The sequence below is a fragment of the Strigops habroptila genome, chromosome 11 (genome assembly GCF_004027225.2).
Source record: "Strigops habroptila isolate Jane chromosome 11, bStrHab1.2.pri, whole genome shotgun sequence".
Lineage (NCBI taxonomy): Eukaryota > Metazoa > Chordata > Aves > Psittaciformes > Psittacidae > Strigops > Strigops habroptila.
In genome coordinates this window covers 2,950,577-2,965,846 of record NC_046360.1, presented here as the reverse complement: position 1 = coordinate 2,965,846, position 15,270 = coordinate 2,950,577, and the positions used below count along the sequence as shown (strand labels likewise).

Genomic DNA, 15,270 nt, shown 5'->3' with positions numbered 1-15,270 from the left:
GGGAGAACACGTACAATAAGCTGTGCTGGGGCTGTTGTTCACCTCTTCTCTCAGCTGCTCTTTGCACAAGGACACACGGAACAACAATGCCGGGACTCTGCACCATTAGACTTCTCCAACTGAATCCTGTTTTTTTTCCCTTCTGCCAGCACCATCTGTTTCTATGGAGTAAACAGCGACTGTAGACAGGTTAAATGCAAGGACATGTTTTAAATGAGACCCGTTCTATACCACTTAAAACAAGAACAAAGCAGCTTCGCATACATTTTCCGCTAGTTTTTGTTCCTCAGTGTTCATAAAGCCAGCATTGATTCTGAAAATGTCACAACAAAGAACAGATATTATTTCACTGTGACTGCACCATTCCCCTCAGTGTGTTTATCATGCAGACAAGAGAGTCTGTCTATTTTCCCCCTGTTCAATTCTTATTCTTAGTTACAAGTACAGAATAAAAGTGAAATGGGTGGAAACCCATGTTTTCCCTTACGTCATTGCAAACAAAATGCAAGTTTGTTCAACAGAAGACCATGATTTATTTGCAGTTATTTTGAAACATGGAATACTGACTATAATAAAAAGACATTTGTAAAAAAAAAAAAATACCCAGGAAAACAAACAAATCTCATCTTTAAATGCATCACTTGAAGGCATTGATTAAGGGGACACCGTGTGCCGGCAGCTCCTGGTGCAACTGACGGAACAACATGGCACATTTGTTCCTTTCCTGGGTCTTGCCTAGGGTGTGGAACAGCCGGGCTTGGAAGTAGAGAACGTCTCTGAGCTGCTCTTTACAGTCCACTTTGGCGAAGTAAGTCTTGGCTTCATTTAGATTCAAGATAGCAGATTCCAAAGCTGTGGAAAAAAAGCGGAACAGTCACATTTAAGATAAGATCACCAGAACAATTCCAAGTGATACAGCTCAATTCTGAGGAGCCCAATGACAAATTCCTCAGCTTTTCAAAACAATTTGTGTCTTAGCAACATGCTCTTTCAGCTCTCTGTTATTCCGCCTTCACTGCAAAACATGGGTGTGAAAGCATGCAGATAAACAAGACTCCACTATAAACATAGTGGCTGTTGAATAACTAATTTTGCTATCTTAAATCTAGGTAATATCACTGCTGTATAATTTAGTATTTTCTTAATGGTGATTGTGTAGCAGGACCCCAGTATATACACTGGTTTGCACTTCTCTGCATAGTGTCAGGGAGGAGAATCACTCTTCACGCTACCTTCAATCTTCTTCTGTGGCGTGTAGGATGCTGCAGAAGCCACCTGACATTTGGCCACCAAGAACATGGCACAACCTTTGTCCAGGACAGCTCCGTGGGCCAAGACAGGTTCTATTGCCATGTGCAGAATATTCAGGGCTTGTTCAGGAATGCCAAGGATCAGCTGAAAGAGAAATACTTGCTGGTTTAATACTGGAATCCACTGGTAAGAGCAGCTTCTTCAGAGAAAAGCAACAGACATCACATCTGCTTCTAATAACACAGTGCACTATAGACAAGGACGTATATTTATGTGTATTTTTTCCCCCACAATCTTCTTTTAAATCAAAACTTACTAGTAGAAGCAAGCTGCTATTTGAAATGATTAAGCATGGCTTCTCCACCACAGTCAGTGCTGACAATCACGTCTCTGCCAGCTCAGAATGAACAATATAACTGAACTCCATTACAAGTGTTATTTTTAATTCAAACACATGCCAAAGTGTGCTACTAGAAAGCCAAAATACCAGTACAAAGAATAACAACTGAAGAAATTAAGGCAGGAGCAATTTATGGTTGCCTGCTTAATTATATGCAATAACGACACATCTCAGTGAAGCACATGAAAGTCAACTTTTATTATCTTCGTCGCAAGTTCTTACATTTAGAATATACTCCTTCAGAATCAATAACCTGATTCCAACAAGGCTGCATTCTTAAACCTCACAGGAGTAAAAACAGTATCCAGATCCCCAGAATAAATGTTGCCCTACAGCCCCATGAAAACACAAATCAGACATACCTGAGAGAAAGCCAAGTTCAGCACAGTTTCAGAAGCCAAGTACTGGAGGCTATATTCTCGAGAGAGGGCAAGAGCCTGCAGCAGGACAGGCAAGGCAATGGTATGACATGAAGATCTCCAGTAGAGCTCTGCTATTGACAGGAGTACACTAACCAAAACAGGGGGAAAGAATTACAAACTTTTTTCCTTTGATAAAACACACCCACTTGTTTCCCAAACAATTATTCCATCCGTAACGGTATCGATTTTATTATGAATTACATCACTGCATATGCAATAAACTTAAATTACACCCTTAAGAGGGGATGCCACTGACATCCAGAAAGATTAAACAACACTGTAACTACTCTGAAGGTCACCACAAAAGTACAACTACACACATGCATTTCTATTTCCTATTTAATTTGGATGCAGTGTTTCCCTCTCCTTGCCTAAGTCTTCGTGCAACTTTAAGTTTACTGCCTTTTAGTTCACATATTTAAAATGACAAGGTTTCAATTCCACAATATTTTGAGGATTCCTCCATACCATGATTAATAAATGAAATGATTTTTTTAATCTCAAAATCATAGTAGGTAATCTGAAGACTAGTGAGGTCAAAACATAGACAAATTGAAATGGCTGATTCTAATAGCTGCAAAGTGGCTTTAATACTCTGAAAATAAAACATTCTTACCTAATCACCATCTCAGTGTTCTTGATTTTCTGGCAGTGGATCAACAATTTCTGCAAAAGTTTGTGTGCCTCTGACATTTGATTTTGGGCTTTCAATACAATGGCTTTTCTGCCGTGGTAGAAAGAAAACATCACTGACGGTATTTTTGTATTTTAGGTACAATTCTGCTCTTCAGAACATAGTAAAATAGGTGTCTGATTTGTGACCCTCTGTTTCTTGTTTCTGCAGAATGGTGTTCTGACAAAGTGTACACATGCTGTACACAACCGACAGCGGGAAAAACGGGCACCTCTGATTCCAGCTGGACAACTCCCAGGCAGAAAGGATCAAATTCACACAACAGAAAACAGGGACTGCCAAAACCAAAGGCCAAACAGGCAGCAGAAGTGGGAGAGCATGCAAGCTAGAAAGCACAAGTAATTATCTGTAAGAAAAACAGGTATGAGGTAAAGTAGGTAAAATTGGCTTGAGCTAGCAAGGATATGGAGCAACAGGGAAAGAGTGAGAACAGGGAAATGCGAAACAAATACACAGCAGCAGGGGATGTGTACAAACACCCTGAACACAAACGCTGAGTAGAATATTTAAAGATCAGGGAAGTCACAGAACAGTCCAGTTCCGGAAGGACAAACATCAGGTCCCACAGCTTGAACACTGATCTTCTGGCTTCCTGGCATTGGCTATGTCTTTAAGCGGTTTGCCTCGTTGAAAATCAACAAGAAACTGCTTTTATCAGGAAGTTGGTTTTCATACTCCAAAACAACAAGTTTTAACTCTACCTATTTCTAACATGTCCTTCTCCTTTAGAAACAAGAACCCATTAAGGTGAGTGAAAAAACATATTGTTCCATTTTGTAGCTGTGGAAACCAGGACACAAATGAAGACACTCAAGCTCAGGGCAGGCCTGAGATCCATCCCTAGCTGCTTGACATAAAAATCTGCTTTGTGCTTAGGTCTGAGCACAGTTACCATGGCAGATTTTGAAGAAGTATTTTGTGTTCTCACAACAGATCTACAGCTCTAGAATAACACCAACTTCAGCAGTGCTACTGCAGTTCTGAAAATGTCCAGAGAAACAACTGGAAATTATTATTGCAGGACATACTCTAATGGAATAAGCACTTCAGATTAGACAATGTGACCACAATTAGCTCTGGAAAGGGAAGAACATGTAAGCACACATAACTGCCAGCAATCATTTCGCTAAATGATTTTCTTTACCTTCATGGCAGACACCTGCAAGTGTATGCAGAGTCATGATTTCTTACCTGTACACGCCTTCGATGCTATTAAGCGCTGTAATTCCTGCTACAAGAGAATCTGCTATATGATATCTGCCATCATTCATGGCTCTCTCAAACTGTATTTTCTGATCAAACAGCATCCAAAGCTAAATAAAGAACATCCAGGAACAAGTTTTAGAAGTTGTGCCCAACTCATTTTCTAATTCCAAGTTAGAACTTACTTTTTCTTTTCCCCTGTGCATATGTATTTCTAGACACAACTAACTCCACTGTCCAGCTACTGGATTTACTACATTACTGTCCTCAACGGAAAATGCTCAGGTCTGGATTAATGTTTCAATACCAAGCTCACCTATTTGACTGCATTTTAAGTAAAAAAGCTCTTTTGAATCATTACTAATGCTTTGAAACAGTAGACTTGCTTTGTAACGAAACGGACCAAACTATATTTAATGGAATCTTGAACACTTCAATGTACATACTGTCTTATAGACTCATGTGTTAACGTGTTTCCCAGAGTCACACAAACTCCACCTTCTTCTCTCAGTTATTTCTGGATTGCACTACATCAAAATACGTAGCATCAATTAAACAGAACTTTGAAGCTTCAAGTCAATGCGGAGCATTTAACTCCCATATATGCTCATGAAGGAGATGTGGATTCCTCTGTCAATGACATTTCCATTTAAACAGCTTTTTCTTAGGAAGCTAGAATGAGATAAATGTCTCATCAGTCTTAAAACAACAGGGCACCTTTTTCATGCTTCTATAGCAAAGTTTACGCCATATGACTTCCTAGGAGCTCATGAGCCAAGTGAAATTAGCCAACGTACAGCCCAAGGCATACAGAGGAAAGAATTCAGATGCAATGGAATTCAGATCCTGTTGTATAATAGTTACATGATTTACAAGCTACATGATATTCTACCTGTGCATGCTGACTATTGGGAGGGAATCTTTCCTTCAGGTGTTTCAGTATTTCAGAAGCAGCTGCAAAGTATCCCTGTAAGACAAAAAGAGCACTGTGATTAACACACACCAGGGCAAGCGCCGCTCCCCTTGATTGCAACACAACCTTCACAGCCAGAACCTGCCGAGCCAAAACCTGCACTTTCTTCACCCCCAACGCAGACATTAAAGTCAGAACAAAACACAAGTCAAGTCTCGCACTCCCAGTCAATAACACCCACACGTCCTCTCACCCAAATGGCATTTTGCACGACCAGCCATAAACCTCACCTGCTCTGCGTGCAGCTCAGCCAGGTGACACAATACTACAGCAAAGGACTCTGTGTTATTCTGCTGAACGCCCACATTCACAGCCTCCAGACTGTTCATGCTCAGCAACGTCTGGGCTTGTTGGAGTGCCATGGTGCTTGTGCAAGAGAAACATTTTTTAGCTTTCAAGCAATAAACAACAACTATTTTTAATCTATAGCCTTGTTATGACAATAGTCTGCATTTTCTGGTAAGCCAAGGACCTGGGGGAGAATGAAAGCTTGTAAAACAACTGCTATCCAAGAACTCTGAACTACACAGGCACATCAAGCACTACACACCAAAAGGTGCACACAGTCTATGCACAGAGATGCTGAAAATGGGGGCACAGGAACAACTTACGATCTATTTGCCACTACTAAATGGAAACTCAATCTCTTCTCCAGTATGAATTTCAAAGGAACATAAGAGAATGGAAATAACTGCTCTCAGCCTGCACTGAATCACAGTCTGATTGCTTTATTTTAATGCACTGAAGAGACACAGTCACTTGTTGCACCTGTATAAATAACTCATAATGCATTATGTGCTAACAAGTACAGTGAGCTAACCCAAGAGTTCAAAAGAAACAAAATACCTGCGGCCATACAATCTCCAAATGGCAGTCTTCTGTGCTATACTAATATCAATAAGCTCTGACAAGCTGTGTTTCCAATGCAACAGATCAGAATCTTTTAAGGCATCCATTAGTTTGTTGGCAGCCTTCCCTGCAAAAGCTCTTTGCTGAACCAAGGACTGTATTCCCAGGGAAGCAAGGTACTGGGAAGAAAAAAGAGCATATATATATACACACCAGCATTGAAAGACTGAAACCAGAGTCCACTACACTTGCAAATTACACTGGAGCAAGAGTTCTAAACTAAGGGGAAAAAAAATCCCAGAGAAAAAGACATGATGTTATTCAGCACAGACAAAGGAACACTGCTCCAGGCTTTTCTTGAAATACCCACTTATGCACACCCACACACATGTGAATGCCATTTTGTTAGATGTGAAAGGTAATTTCCACTCCTCCACACAGAAGTCTTAAAGAAGATGACAGGACTTGTACCTGGATTTCTCCAACGATGAAACAGCTGTGAAAACACAGAGCCTTCCCTCCCCTTCCCCACCAAGCAGCCATGTCTGCTCTCATCTCCCAACGTCAGCAGTTTAGTTCCTTTTAGAACAATTCTCTAAACAAAGAGATTGCAGATCTTGGGGAAGATATAACTAAACATTAAGAACTAAACATTCAGGGCACAAAACTATGAAAGGGGAGGGCTGCCTTGCAAGATTTCACAGCTGGGACAGAGCCCTACAAGTAAACATGTGTTCAGAGCCCTGCCAGAGGCACCAGCACTGAGTTTCAGGGAAGGCAGAGGCATAAGAACCTCCCTTGAGCACCAGCAGATTGTGCTATGGGCCTAAGGCCAAAATGGTGCATGGGACCGGGCTAGAAGCCACACAGTTTTTCTGCCTGAAAACCAAACAAATTAGAAGGAAAAACAATGAGGTTTGCAATAATGCATTGGCAGTAAAGCAACTGAACTCTGGTTTGTTAATGTGAAGAGTAACAATAATAGAAACAGCTGGATTTTGGAGTGAGAAAATAGATCTGTTTAAATTCAGTTACGTATTTTGAACAGACTGGCCACAAAACACAAAACCCCTCACACGTTCCCCTCACCACATGTGTTTTCCCTTTCATTAAGGATAATGAAAATGAACTTACTGGCAAACCAAAATGTAAAGATTTGTTTACAGAGTGCTCCAGCAGAACACAGCTATCGAATATCTTCTGCTCCAAGATGTACAACCAGCTCTAGCAAGGAAACAAAAGTTAATATCTCACTGCAGACAGCTAAGGGCTGCAGCACTTTAAACTTTTAGCACAGAATGCACAAGAACTCACTGGAAGTAAGAAACACTCCTCAGAATTAATGTGATACTAAAAAAAAGTACAGCTAGGCTGGGACACTTGCTTGACAGCAGTCAGCACTGGAGGTTCAGAGTAATGCAGAGAAAGTAATGCAGGAATTTGATACCATCGATGCCAATTCATCATACCAATAATGTTAATTACAGAACAAAATACAGAGAAATCTAAGTCTTTCCCTCCTCTTTTTTGTTGGCTCAAAAGAAGGCTGATTACTCTTTCAGAATCCAATAGACAGGAGGAAAGGAGGAAGTTTATGAAATGCTATGTCTCTTTAACACATGTAAGACTAAACTCTGAGCTTGGTACTGAGGTATTAGTACTCTGGGATCACAACTTCTGTTTATAAAAGTAATCCTGAGCTGCAACAAAACCATCCCATGATCCCCCTACAGGTGCTCTGGGTGACCCATCTGCCAGAAGCAGTTATCACCTCACTGCTGGGCAGTCATATTTAAATTACTGATGTAATTTGATGAGGTACCACTGTAAGAGCAGTTCTGCAACAGTTCACTGAGCAAAGACTCAGATCACAGAGACAAAGGCGACTTAACCTTGCTCCGACAGAGCTACCTTACCAGGCAGTGCTGCAAGCAAACGTGGTCGTTAGACTCCTGTGCAATTCGGATAGCTTCCTGAAGTGCAAGTTCAGCCTGTTGGCTATCAGCAGACAAAAAGAGAGAACATGTTAGTGTTCCCCAGTGCTTAAAATACAACATTACAATACCGAGGAATATTGATCTAAATTATGCATATTGCACTCAGAAGATAACTCTGATTAAAGGCTGATGAAAAAGCCTGCATTTTCCTCCTGGCACTTCAGCAATATATTCTAGTCTGGAGGATAATAAGCAAGACAAAATCTGCATGTGTGAACCCAGGACAGCATGCTACTACAAAAATACAACTCTAACCCTTAAGCAGGCTTTCAAACCCCATACAGGCCAATGTGCCAAGCTATTGTTTGAACGGGGGCAATGTTAAACATCTGCCTGTGTAGAAAATGTTATTGCTCTCAATTCTGCAGATGTCCTTCCCATTTCCAGCCCTTTTACGTGATGCCTCCAGGCAGCAGTCAATATATGCCAACCATATATGGAGGTGGGTAAGCCAGCTTTATCAATAAAGTAACACCCACTCCTATGGCATTCTAAAATTAAAAAAGCTCAGATGGCTTTTTTTCTTTTAATGATTCCTTTTCCAGATCATCAGCTCTATGTTGATTTGAATGTTAACAGAAAATCAGCCAGTTTCTTGAGAATATAGCTGAAAATAGGCATCCGTGCCCACTGACCTTTCTGAGGTCACGGAAATGCAGCAATTGAGAACTTAAATACTTAGGAAACATCTGGAAAAGGGCACGGACAAATGTCAACTCTTACCCCGCTGTAGATGGCTCAGTTATTATGGAAACCAAATAAATGTCAAAATGAAAACAAACCAAAACAAACCAAGATTCCAAGAAAATTCCAACCCAACTATAGCTGTTATCAAATTAGAGAAAGTCCCTTCTTCTCCTGAATAGATTTTCAGAACAAACAGAAGAGCTATCTATCAGCACTTAGGAGATGCGATAAGATGAATTTAAGTTGTGTGGTACAATATAGTAACTTACTAGTGGCCAAACCGACAGTGCAGTGCAGCCAGGTTCAGAGCAGCGTATCTCAAACTCCGACCATAACCTTCATCCCCATTGCTCTTGCTTTCTGCTCCGGTGAGGATTAACCGGTCAAAGTAATGAAGGAGGCTGTGGGTTGAACTGAAGACATCTTGCACTCTGAGACTGTTTAAGTAGCTTAAATAATGCTAAAAATTGAAGCAAAATCAGCTTTAACTATACAGAACTATTAAAACAAAAGGGGGTTTATAATCACTATGTATCTTCTTAATGAGAAAGGTTGCCTAATAAGTGCAACCCTGAAATACTGCATGGCCAGGCAAGGGCTTGATCAGAAGTTGCAGTGATGCTGATACTACCTGTGCAGAATTTCTGTAAAACTTGGATTAAATCGGTCATTTTCCCTAAGAGATGGTGTCCCATAGGCCAAGATTGGGCTGTCAGAACTATCCCACCCAGTCTGAGACCTCTACATACACAGAATCCCTGTATTTATGTACTAAGCAAGGGAATGGAGGCATGACACTCACTGTGCCTGCACTCCAGAAGATACTCAGAACTGTGAGCACTGCTTCCAGATGCTGTGCAGATAAAAAGGAGATGCTAAAACTATGGATTTCTTCTTGGCATTGAGACCTGGGCAGGACAACCCTTTACGTCAAACAAACAATGGAAAGGACTTCTGGAGTCCAGCCTCTACCGTGGCAGCCCTTTTAAGGTTATGTCTCCAAATGGGGGCAAGTAAAAGCCTGTCTGCCTCAGCCCAAGGCTACTGGGAGGATGACTTAGAAAGTAAGGCAGGAAAGAGTTGAGTGGGAACTCATGGCCTTGCTCAAGAATAAGTTGTCGATGGACAAGGCAAATGCTCACAGCACAGGTCTGGAAGCAGCTCTCAGTGGGAACTGTCTATTGCTTTCAGTATAAAAGCTCAAGAAGTAAAGTGAACATTGGTAAGCAAAATCAACAGATAATGCACTTAATGCTGATTTTTAAACTGTGGGAGTATGAGGCCTGAAATTTCTTAGGGAAATGCATGTAAAAAGAAGTAAGTTTTAGATTTAGTTCAACGAGAATGCACTCACACAGTCCCACCAAAATTAAGAGGATCATGGCTGTGCATAAACCTAGACATGTGGTGAAACACTCAGCTTAATTAAAGTTTCTGTACCTTCAGGAGTTTCAGCCTGAATTACTAAACATTTACATGCCACTTGCTCACATTTTTATCATCTTCTTATATTTCAATATAGAATAAATTACTCCCAAATAATCCCATCCTAGAGATAAGAAATCCCTTTACAGCCATTTTGGATGAAGAAAGAGACACTTACTGCTTCAGCAAAGTCTGGATTAAATTTTAACAAGTTGTTCAATTCCTTTTGTAAGGATGCTGGAGCAAGAGCCTTTGTTTCATCATTCTTTAATAAAGAAGCCTGGAATAAAAATTGAAAAACAAAATTAAGATAAGTGACACTCCAGAGGGTTACAAATGTATTTTCATACATGTTTGTCAGTTTGTTATCTGCTTGGAGAGAACATTAAAGAGATTTTGTAAGAGCTCTGTCTACTGTGAGGCTAAAACATCAGTGGCAGTTTTACTCTAAACTGTATTATAGCATTTACTTTTCAGAGATCAGAGAGACCAAGTGAAATAAAAGCTTATTCAAAGGACTGTTAGAAGGTACTTAAAGAACTGTTTAATTTTCTCTTTGAAGAACTAATACAATGGATTGCTCACTGGAATTACATGCATCTTCTTAAAAAAAAATCAGGAAACTAAAAGTGAATCCACGGTTTGCTTCAAGCAAGTAAACCAGTTAATAAAAAAACTGGAGGAAGTCCAAGCCAACCAGGAGGTCCCCACACAGATGGAAAGACTGTGTGGCCTTTGGGTCAACTGAGAGCTGCATTTGGATGTGCTGTGTCTTCTGCTGGAGGCAACTGGAGACAAGACAATCCAGGGGCCAGTTACTTGATAAACTGAGACTGTAAGCCCAGTTTTTAGTGGAATCAAGAGCAAGAGAGCACATGCACACAAGAACATACATGTCTAGATATTTCACACTAATGGACCTTCATCCTCATCAGCCAGAGAGGGGAAGAGGCTAACAGACAGCATGCTGGGCCTCAACACTGCTTTCACTGGAGGCCATGGAGCTGCAGGAGCTTTGCCATGATCAGGCTACCAGATTCAGCAACCCCTAAAGGTAAAGAACTTAACAGGACTGAGAAGTTACTTTGAACTTTTAAAATGTATACGTAATGTATAAATAAGTTTTTAAATGTATACAAAACATCTTGTACTATAAATTTTGTATTTATATTTTGCAATCTATTATATTTATATATTTGTATGTATTTCTACTTATATTTTATATTATTTATATATATTTATATTTTTTGTTTCTATTTATAAGCTATTGTAAGCATGCAATGCATTTACTGCCATTTGTGCCCGTGTGTATTTCTCCTCCATTCTGTATTTATCAGCTGGAATAATCAACAAACTGCACATTTCACAGACATCAAATCCAAGGCAAATAGTCAGAATGGAAGTGACCTTCTCACAATCAAGTATCATCATCTGGTGTGCAAGTCTAGATAAAACACTTTTAGCCCCAAGTGCTCATACTGAGCAACTACATGCAAGATATCAAGAAATCTTTAACAGATCTAAGAAAACATCGTGTCTGGCACTGCCGATAAAATTGAAGGTGAAATTCATGTTACAGATCATTTACTCAACTTTATTCAGAATTAACATACCTGCTGAGAAAGAAAATACTCTGCTTGTTTCTGGGAAAGAGGCCCACTGCAAGATATCTCTTCTTCCCTGAAAAGAAGCACTCTGGTTAGAAACAAGGGCAATGAAATAGAATACAAGAAAATACATTTTATTAGACACTCCACACTTTTGCTTTATGAAGTTTTATGAGACATTATAGCTCAAAGCATGAAAGGAAACTAAAAGGAGAAAGCTTAATAAATGATTTCACACAGTTTAGTTGTAATCTTCAACCTGCAGAGACCACAGTCAATATATTACCCTAAATACATGTGAAAAACCAAAGATAAACAGCAGATAGAAGATTTGGGGTTGCCATATTCCAATGGCTTTGCTCCGGTTTTCCTTTCCTCCAAAGACAGTCACAATGAAATGAACTGGCACTTGGGCCACACACATCACTCCAGAAAACAGCTGTTCTGCAAGAGCAGTTAGAAGTTTATTCCAAGGAAAGACAGCAAGTACAGCAGACAGCCAGGCTCCAAGAGCTGTTAACTGACTCATGCTGGAGCAGACCACGCACAAGCACAACTTTATACAAAGACAGTTCAGAAAGTACTTTTAAATCTATGGATACACAAAATGCTTTTAGGATTATTCTTACAGTGGAGCACCTCTTTAGCATGTGAAAACTCGCAATATTTACTTCTCATTTTTGATGTAAACAGATGTGAGTTCTTTTATTTGGAGAAAGGCAAAAAGAGAAACCAAAACCATTAAGCTTAACTTTCCCTTATTGAGCAATCTTTCCTTGTTGGAAGCAAATGTAAACTCTCCAGCAGCTTTAGCACCTCACACACCAGCACAACTCACCCAGCAGTGGGTTGGACAGAAGGGAACTGGGCAGCATCTGGCTTTTAACCTGTGATTCCCTAAGTGAGTATGGGAAAGGGTACTTCCATCTTCTATGATGAGCAGAACTGCTGTCGTTTGGAAGTGTTACCACATGGTGGCACCAAGGAAACGCAGCAGCCACCCGGCTCTGCCAGTGTGTACAGGGCTCTAAAAATCGCCACATCTCAATATTGCAGCTGGATTTGCTAGTGACAGGATATGCACAGAGCCTACATGAGCACTGGTGGAGTTTGGAAGGTTTAACAGCAGCAGCAACTTGATCTGGACAAAGCTTAAGTTTACTCTGATGTGTACAGAAGTCATCTGAAATAAAATATAAGTCTTTCCCACTTCTTAAGAGAATTAATATATCACCTTAAAGGTAGATCGAGTTCTTCTTTCTCCATCTTCCCCTCCAGTTCCTCTGTATTTGTCAGTTCCATATCACTCTCATCAATTCCATTTTTTTTCTCATCATCGCTCTGAAAGTACTGCTGAAGTGCAGTGTAAAGTTTATAGACCTGACTAAAAGAAAGCTTATTGTATGCCAAGATCATATGGCGCAGAAAGAGGCCTGCAAAGAAAAACATCTGTTATGATAATTGTCTGTAAGGTTGCTGTTTCCAAGAGGAGACTAGAAATCATCATAAGCAGAAGGTTAAATTGCATTATTTAATTGCACTTCAGTGTCGCAGCCTACCAACTGATAAAACTCTATTTTGCAGGGTGTAAATCTGGTATTGCTTTAGTGGCAAATCTCACAGACCATCTGACCACAGCAAAATTGTTAAGATCAGTGTAACAACATTACAATATGAAACATCTGAGCAAGAGAAAAATCAGATCATGCAATTTTTACACCTCCCCAGAAAGAAAACCAAAGCTGTATCCTGAGTGATTACATCAGTGATATATAGCTCATCAAATACAGCATACAGATAACAATTAGTTACCTACTACGCTTGTTTTATGAACTTCTGGCTCCGTGCCTGTAAATGAATCCGAAAGGTCATCAAAAAATTGTTCCATATCTTTCAGTTCTCCTTCTGCCATAAGTTTTAACCTAAACAGGGGAAAGAAACCCACATGTTCAAGGGCCTTAATAATATGCATCAAATAATATGTTCTTCTATTTCAGGTATAGATGAGTAAACACAACCAGAACCAAGTGGCAGCTAATTCATTAGGCCCAGAAGGGTTTTATATTCATAAGCCAAACCAAGACATACTAAATATTAATAACAAGGCTAATAATAATCAGGTTTGGTTGGGTTCTTTTTCCTTTTTAAATAGTTCTTTCAGTAAGGAGAACAATTAGAAAAGATGGTCATTCTTTTAACACAATGAAGAGGTACCCAAAACAGAGTGACTTTTAAAACTGTTGCTGTTCAGCGAGTTAGACAATATCAAAACAGATCTTCTGTACTTTAAAGCAGATGCCTGCAACATCTGGTTTGGGGGCCTTTCAGAACTTATTTATAAGAACTTAGAATTACAGAGTGGTTCAGGTTGGAAGGGACCTTAAAGATCATCTAGTCCCAGGCCCCAACTTGGGGGGGGCTTAAGCAACTTGCTTAAGCAACTACAGAAGTACATTTTCGCACCAAATATACGACCTTTTTAAACTACACACTCACACGTTCCAGAGCACTTCTCAGCAGTGATCGGGGCAGATCTCTGTAACACAGAGCACGCACAGAACGGCTTTACCATCCTCCACACAACCACTGCTTGCAGCAGCGGTGCTTTCACGTTTCCCACCCAGAGCACAGACCCGGCAGGAGGGCAGGGACGCTGAACAGCGCCCCTCAGCCTCCAGCAGCGGTGAACCCTGGCACAGAGCGGCTTCGTGCCTCCCTCCACACAAGCCCACAGCGGGGTCCGTGTCCGGCCCTTTGCAGCCCGTCACCCCGCGCCCCGGTAAGGGTCTCCCTCGGGCGGGAAGGGAAGGCGCGGCCCCGGCGCCCACCTGATGTGCACGGAGCTGGCCAGGTGCGAGCAGCACTCCTCGATAGCCTTGCGCAGTCGCGACAGCGGCATGTCGGGACCCTGGGGAAGGGGAGAGCGACATGTCGCGATATGCTACAACGCGACTGTGGGGTGGGTCACCCTCCCCACACCCCTCCACTTGAGCCCCAGGCCCCGACCTGCAGCAGCGGCAGCAGCAGCCGGTTGAGCCGGCGCCGCTCCAGCAGGCCGAGCTGCGCGCCAGCGCGGCCCAGCTCGCTGAGGAGCACCAGCAGCGCCATCTTGTAGGGGGTGACCCAGTCCTTGATGCCGAAGACGTTGGCGTGCACCACGCCGTTCGTCATCATCGGGTTGAAGTACAGGCTCTCATGCACGCTCGCCATGGCGCCACCCGGAGCCCGCAGCCCGGGAAACCGGACTCACCCGCCGGCCAATCGCCGCTACCGCTGCAACCACATGGGCCGCGCTGCGGCCAATCAGAGGCGGGGCTGTGCGCTGCCACAGCGGGGCCGGTTGGCGGGATGATGCTGAGGGAGGACGTTCCGGGGAGGAGATGGAGCCTGGGGGCAGCGGGTGCACGGCGGGGCAGCTGCCGGGCTCTGAGGCATCGTGCGGGGCTCCTCCGAGGTGCCGCGGCCCCTTCGGGCACGCTGCGGATGGGCGAGCTATGGCCCGTGGCCCTGCAGGTTGCGCACTGCCTGTTGTCAGCCACAGCCCGGTCATGCCTCGTCCATTACCTCAGGCCTCCATGTTGGTCCCGCCACAGCCCTGTGGGGACCGGCACCCAAACCGCAAGGGCCTGGGTCTCCGCGGCCCTTCATGGGTGTGCTGCAGCCCTCTGAGGAAGGTGTGGTGGTCACCACTGTTGTCCCGGTGGGGCTGACCCATGTGTCCTGGTGAGGAGAACCACTGCGAGGACATGGCGTTTCCCCATA

General features: G+C 42.3%; 1 protein-coding gene across 2 annotated transcripts; it reads right to left on the bottom strand.

Annotated features, from left to right (window-relative positions):
• Nucleotides 1–509: 509 nt before the first annotated feature.
• ANAPC5 (anaphase promoting complex subunit 5) lies at nucleotides 510–14,768 on the bottom strand. Of its 2 annotated transcripts, XM_030501002.1 has the most exons (17): nucleotides 14,515–14,768; nucleotides 14,337–14,416; nucleotides 13,321–13,430; nucleotides 12,743–12,941; nucleotides 11,515–11,581; nucleotides 10,080–10,181; nucleotides 8,746–8,936; nucleotides 7,709–7,790; nucleotides 6,927–7,016; nucleotides 5,790–5,971; nucleotides 5,174–5,309; nucleotides 4,863–4,937; nucleotides 3,959–4,080; nucleotides 2,690–2,797; nucleotides 2,014–2,161; nucleotides 1,233–1,395; nucleotides 510–852 (listed from the first exon to the last, which is right to left on the bottom strand). In XM_030501002.1, the coding sequence occupies exons 1-17, from the start codon at nucleotides 14,716–14,718 to the stop codon at nucleotides 638–640; spliced, it is 2,274 nt and encodes a 757-aa protein (XP_030356862.1). In that variant the 5' UTR covers nucleotides 14,719–14,768; the 3' UTR covers nucleotides 510–637. The 2 variants fall into 2 exon arrangements, with proteins under 2 accessions (XP_030356862.1, XP_030356863.1); XM_030501003.1 differs by lacking the exons at nucleotides 14,337–14,416; nucleotides 14,515–14,768 and adding an exon at nucleotides 14,005–14,039.
• Nucleotides 14,769–15,270: the final 502 nt, after the last annotated feature.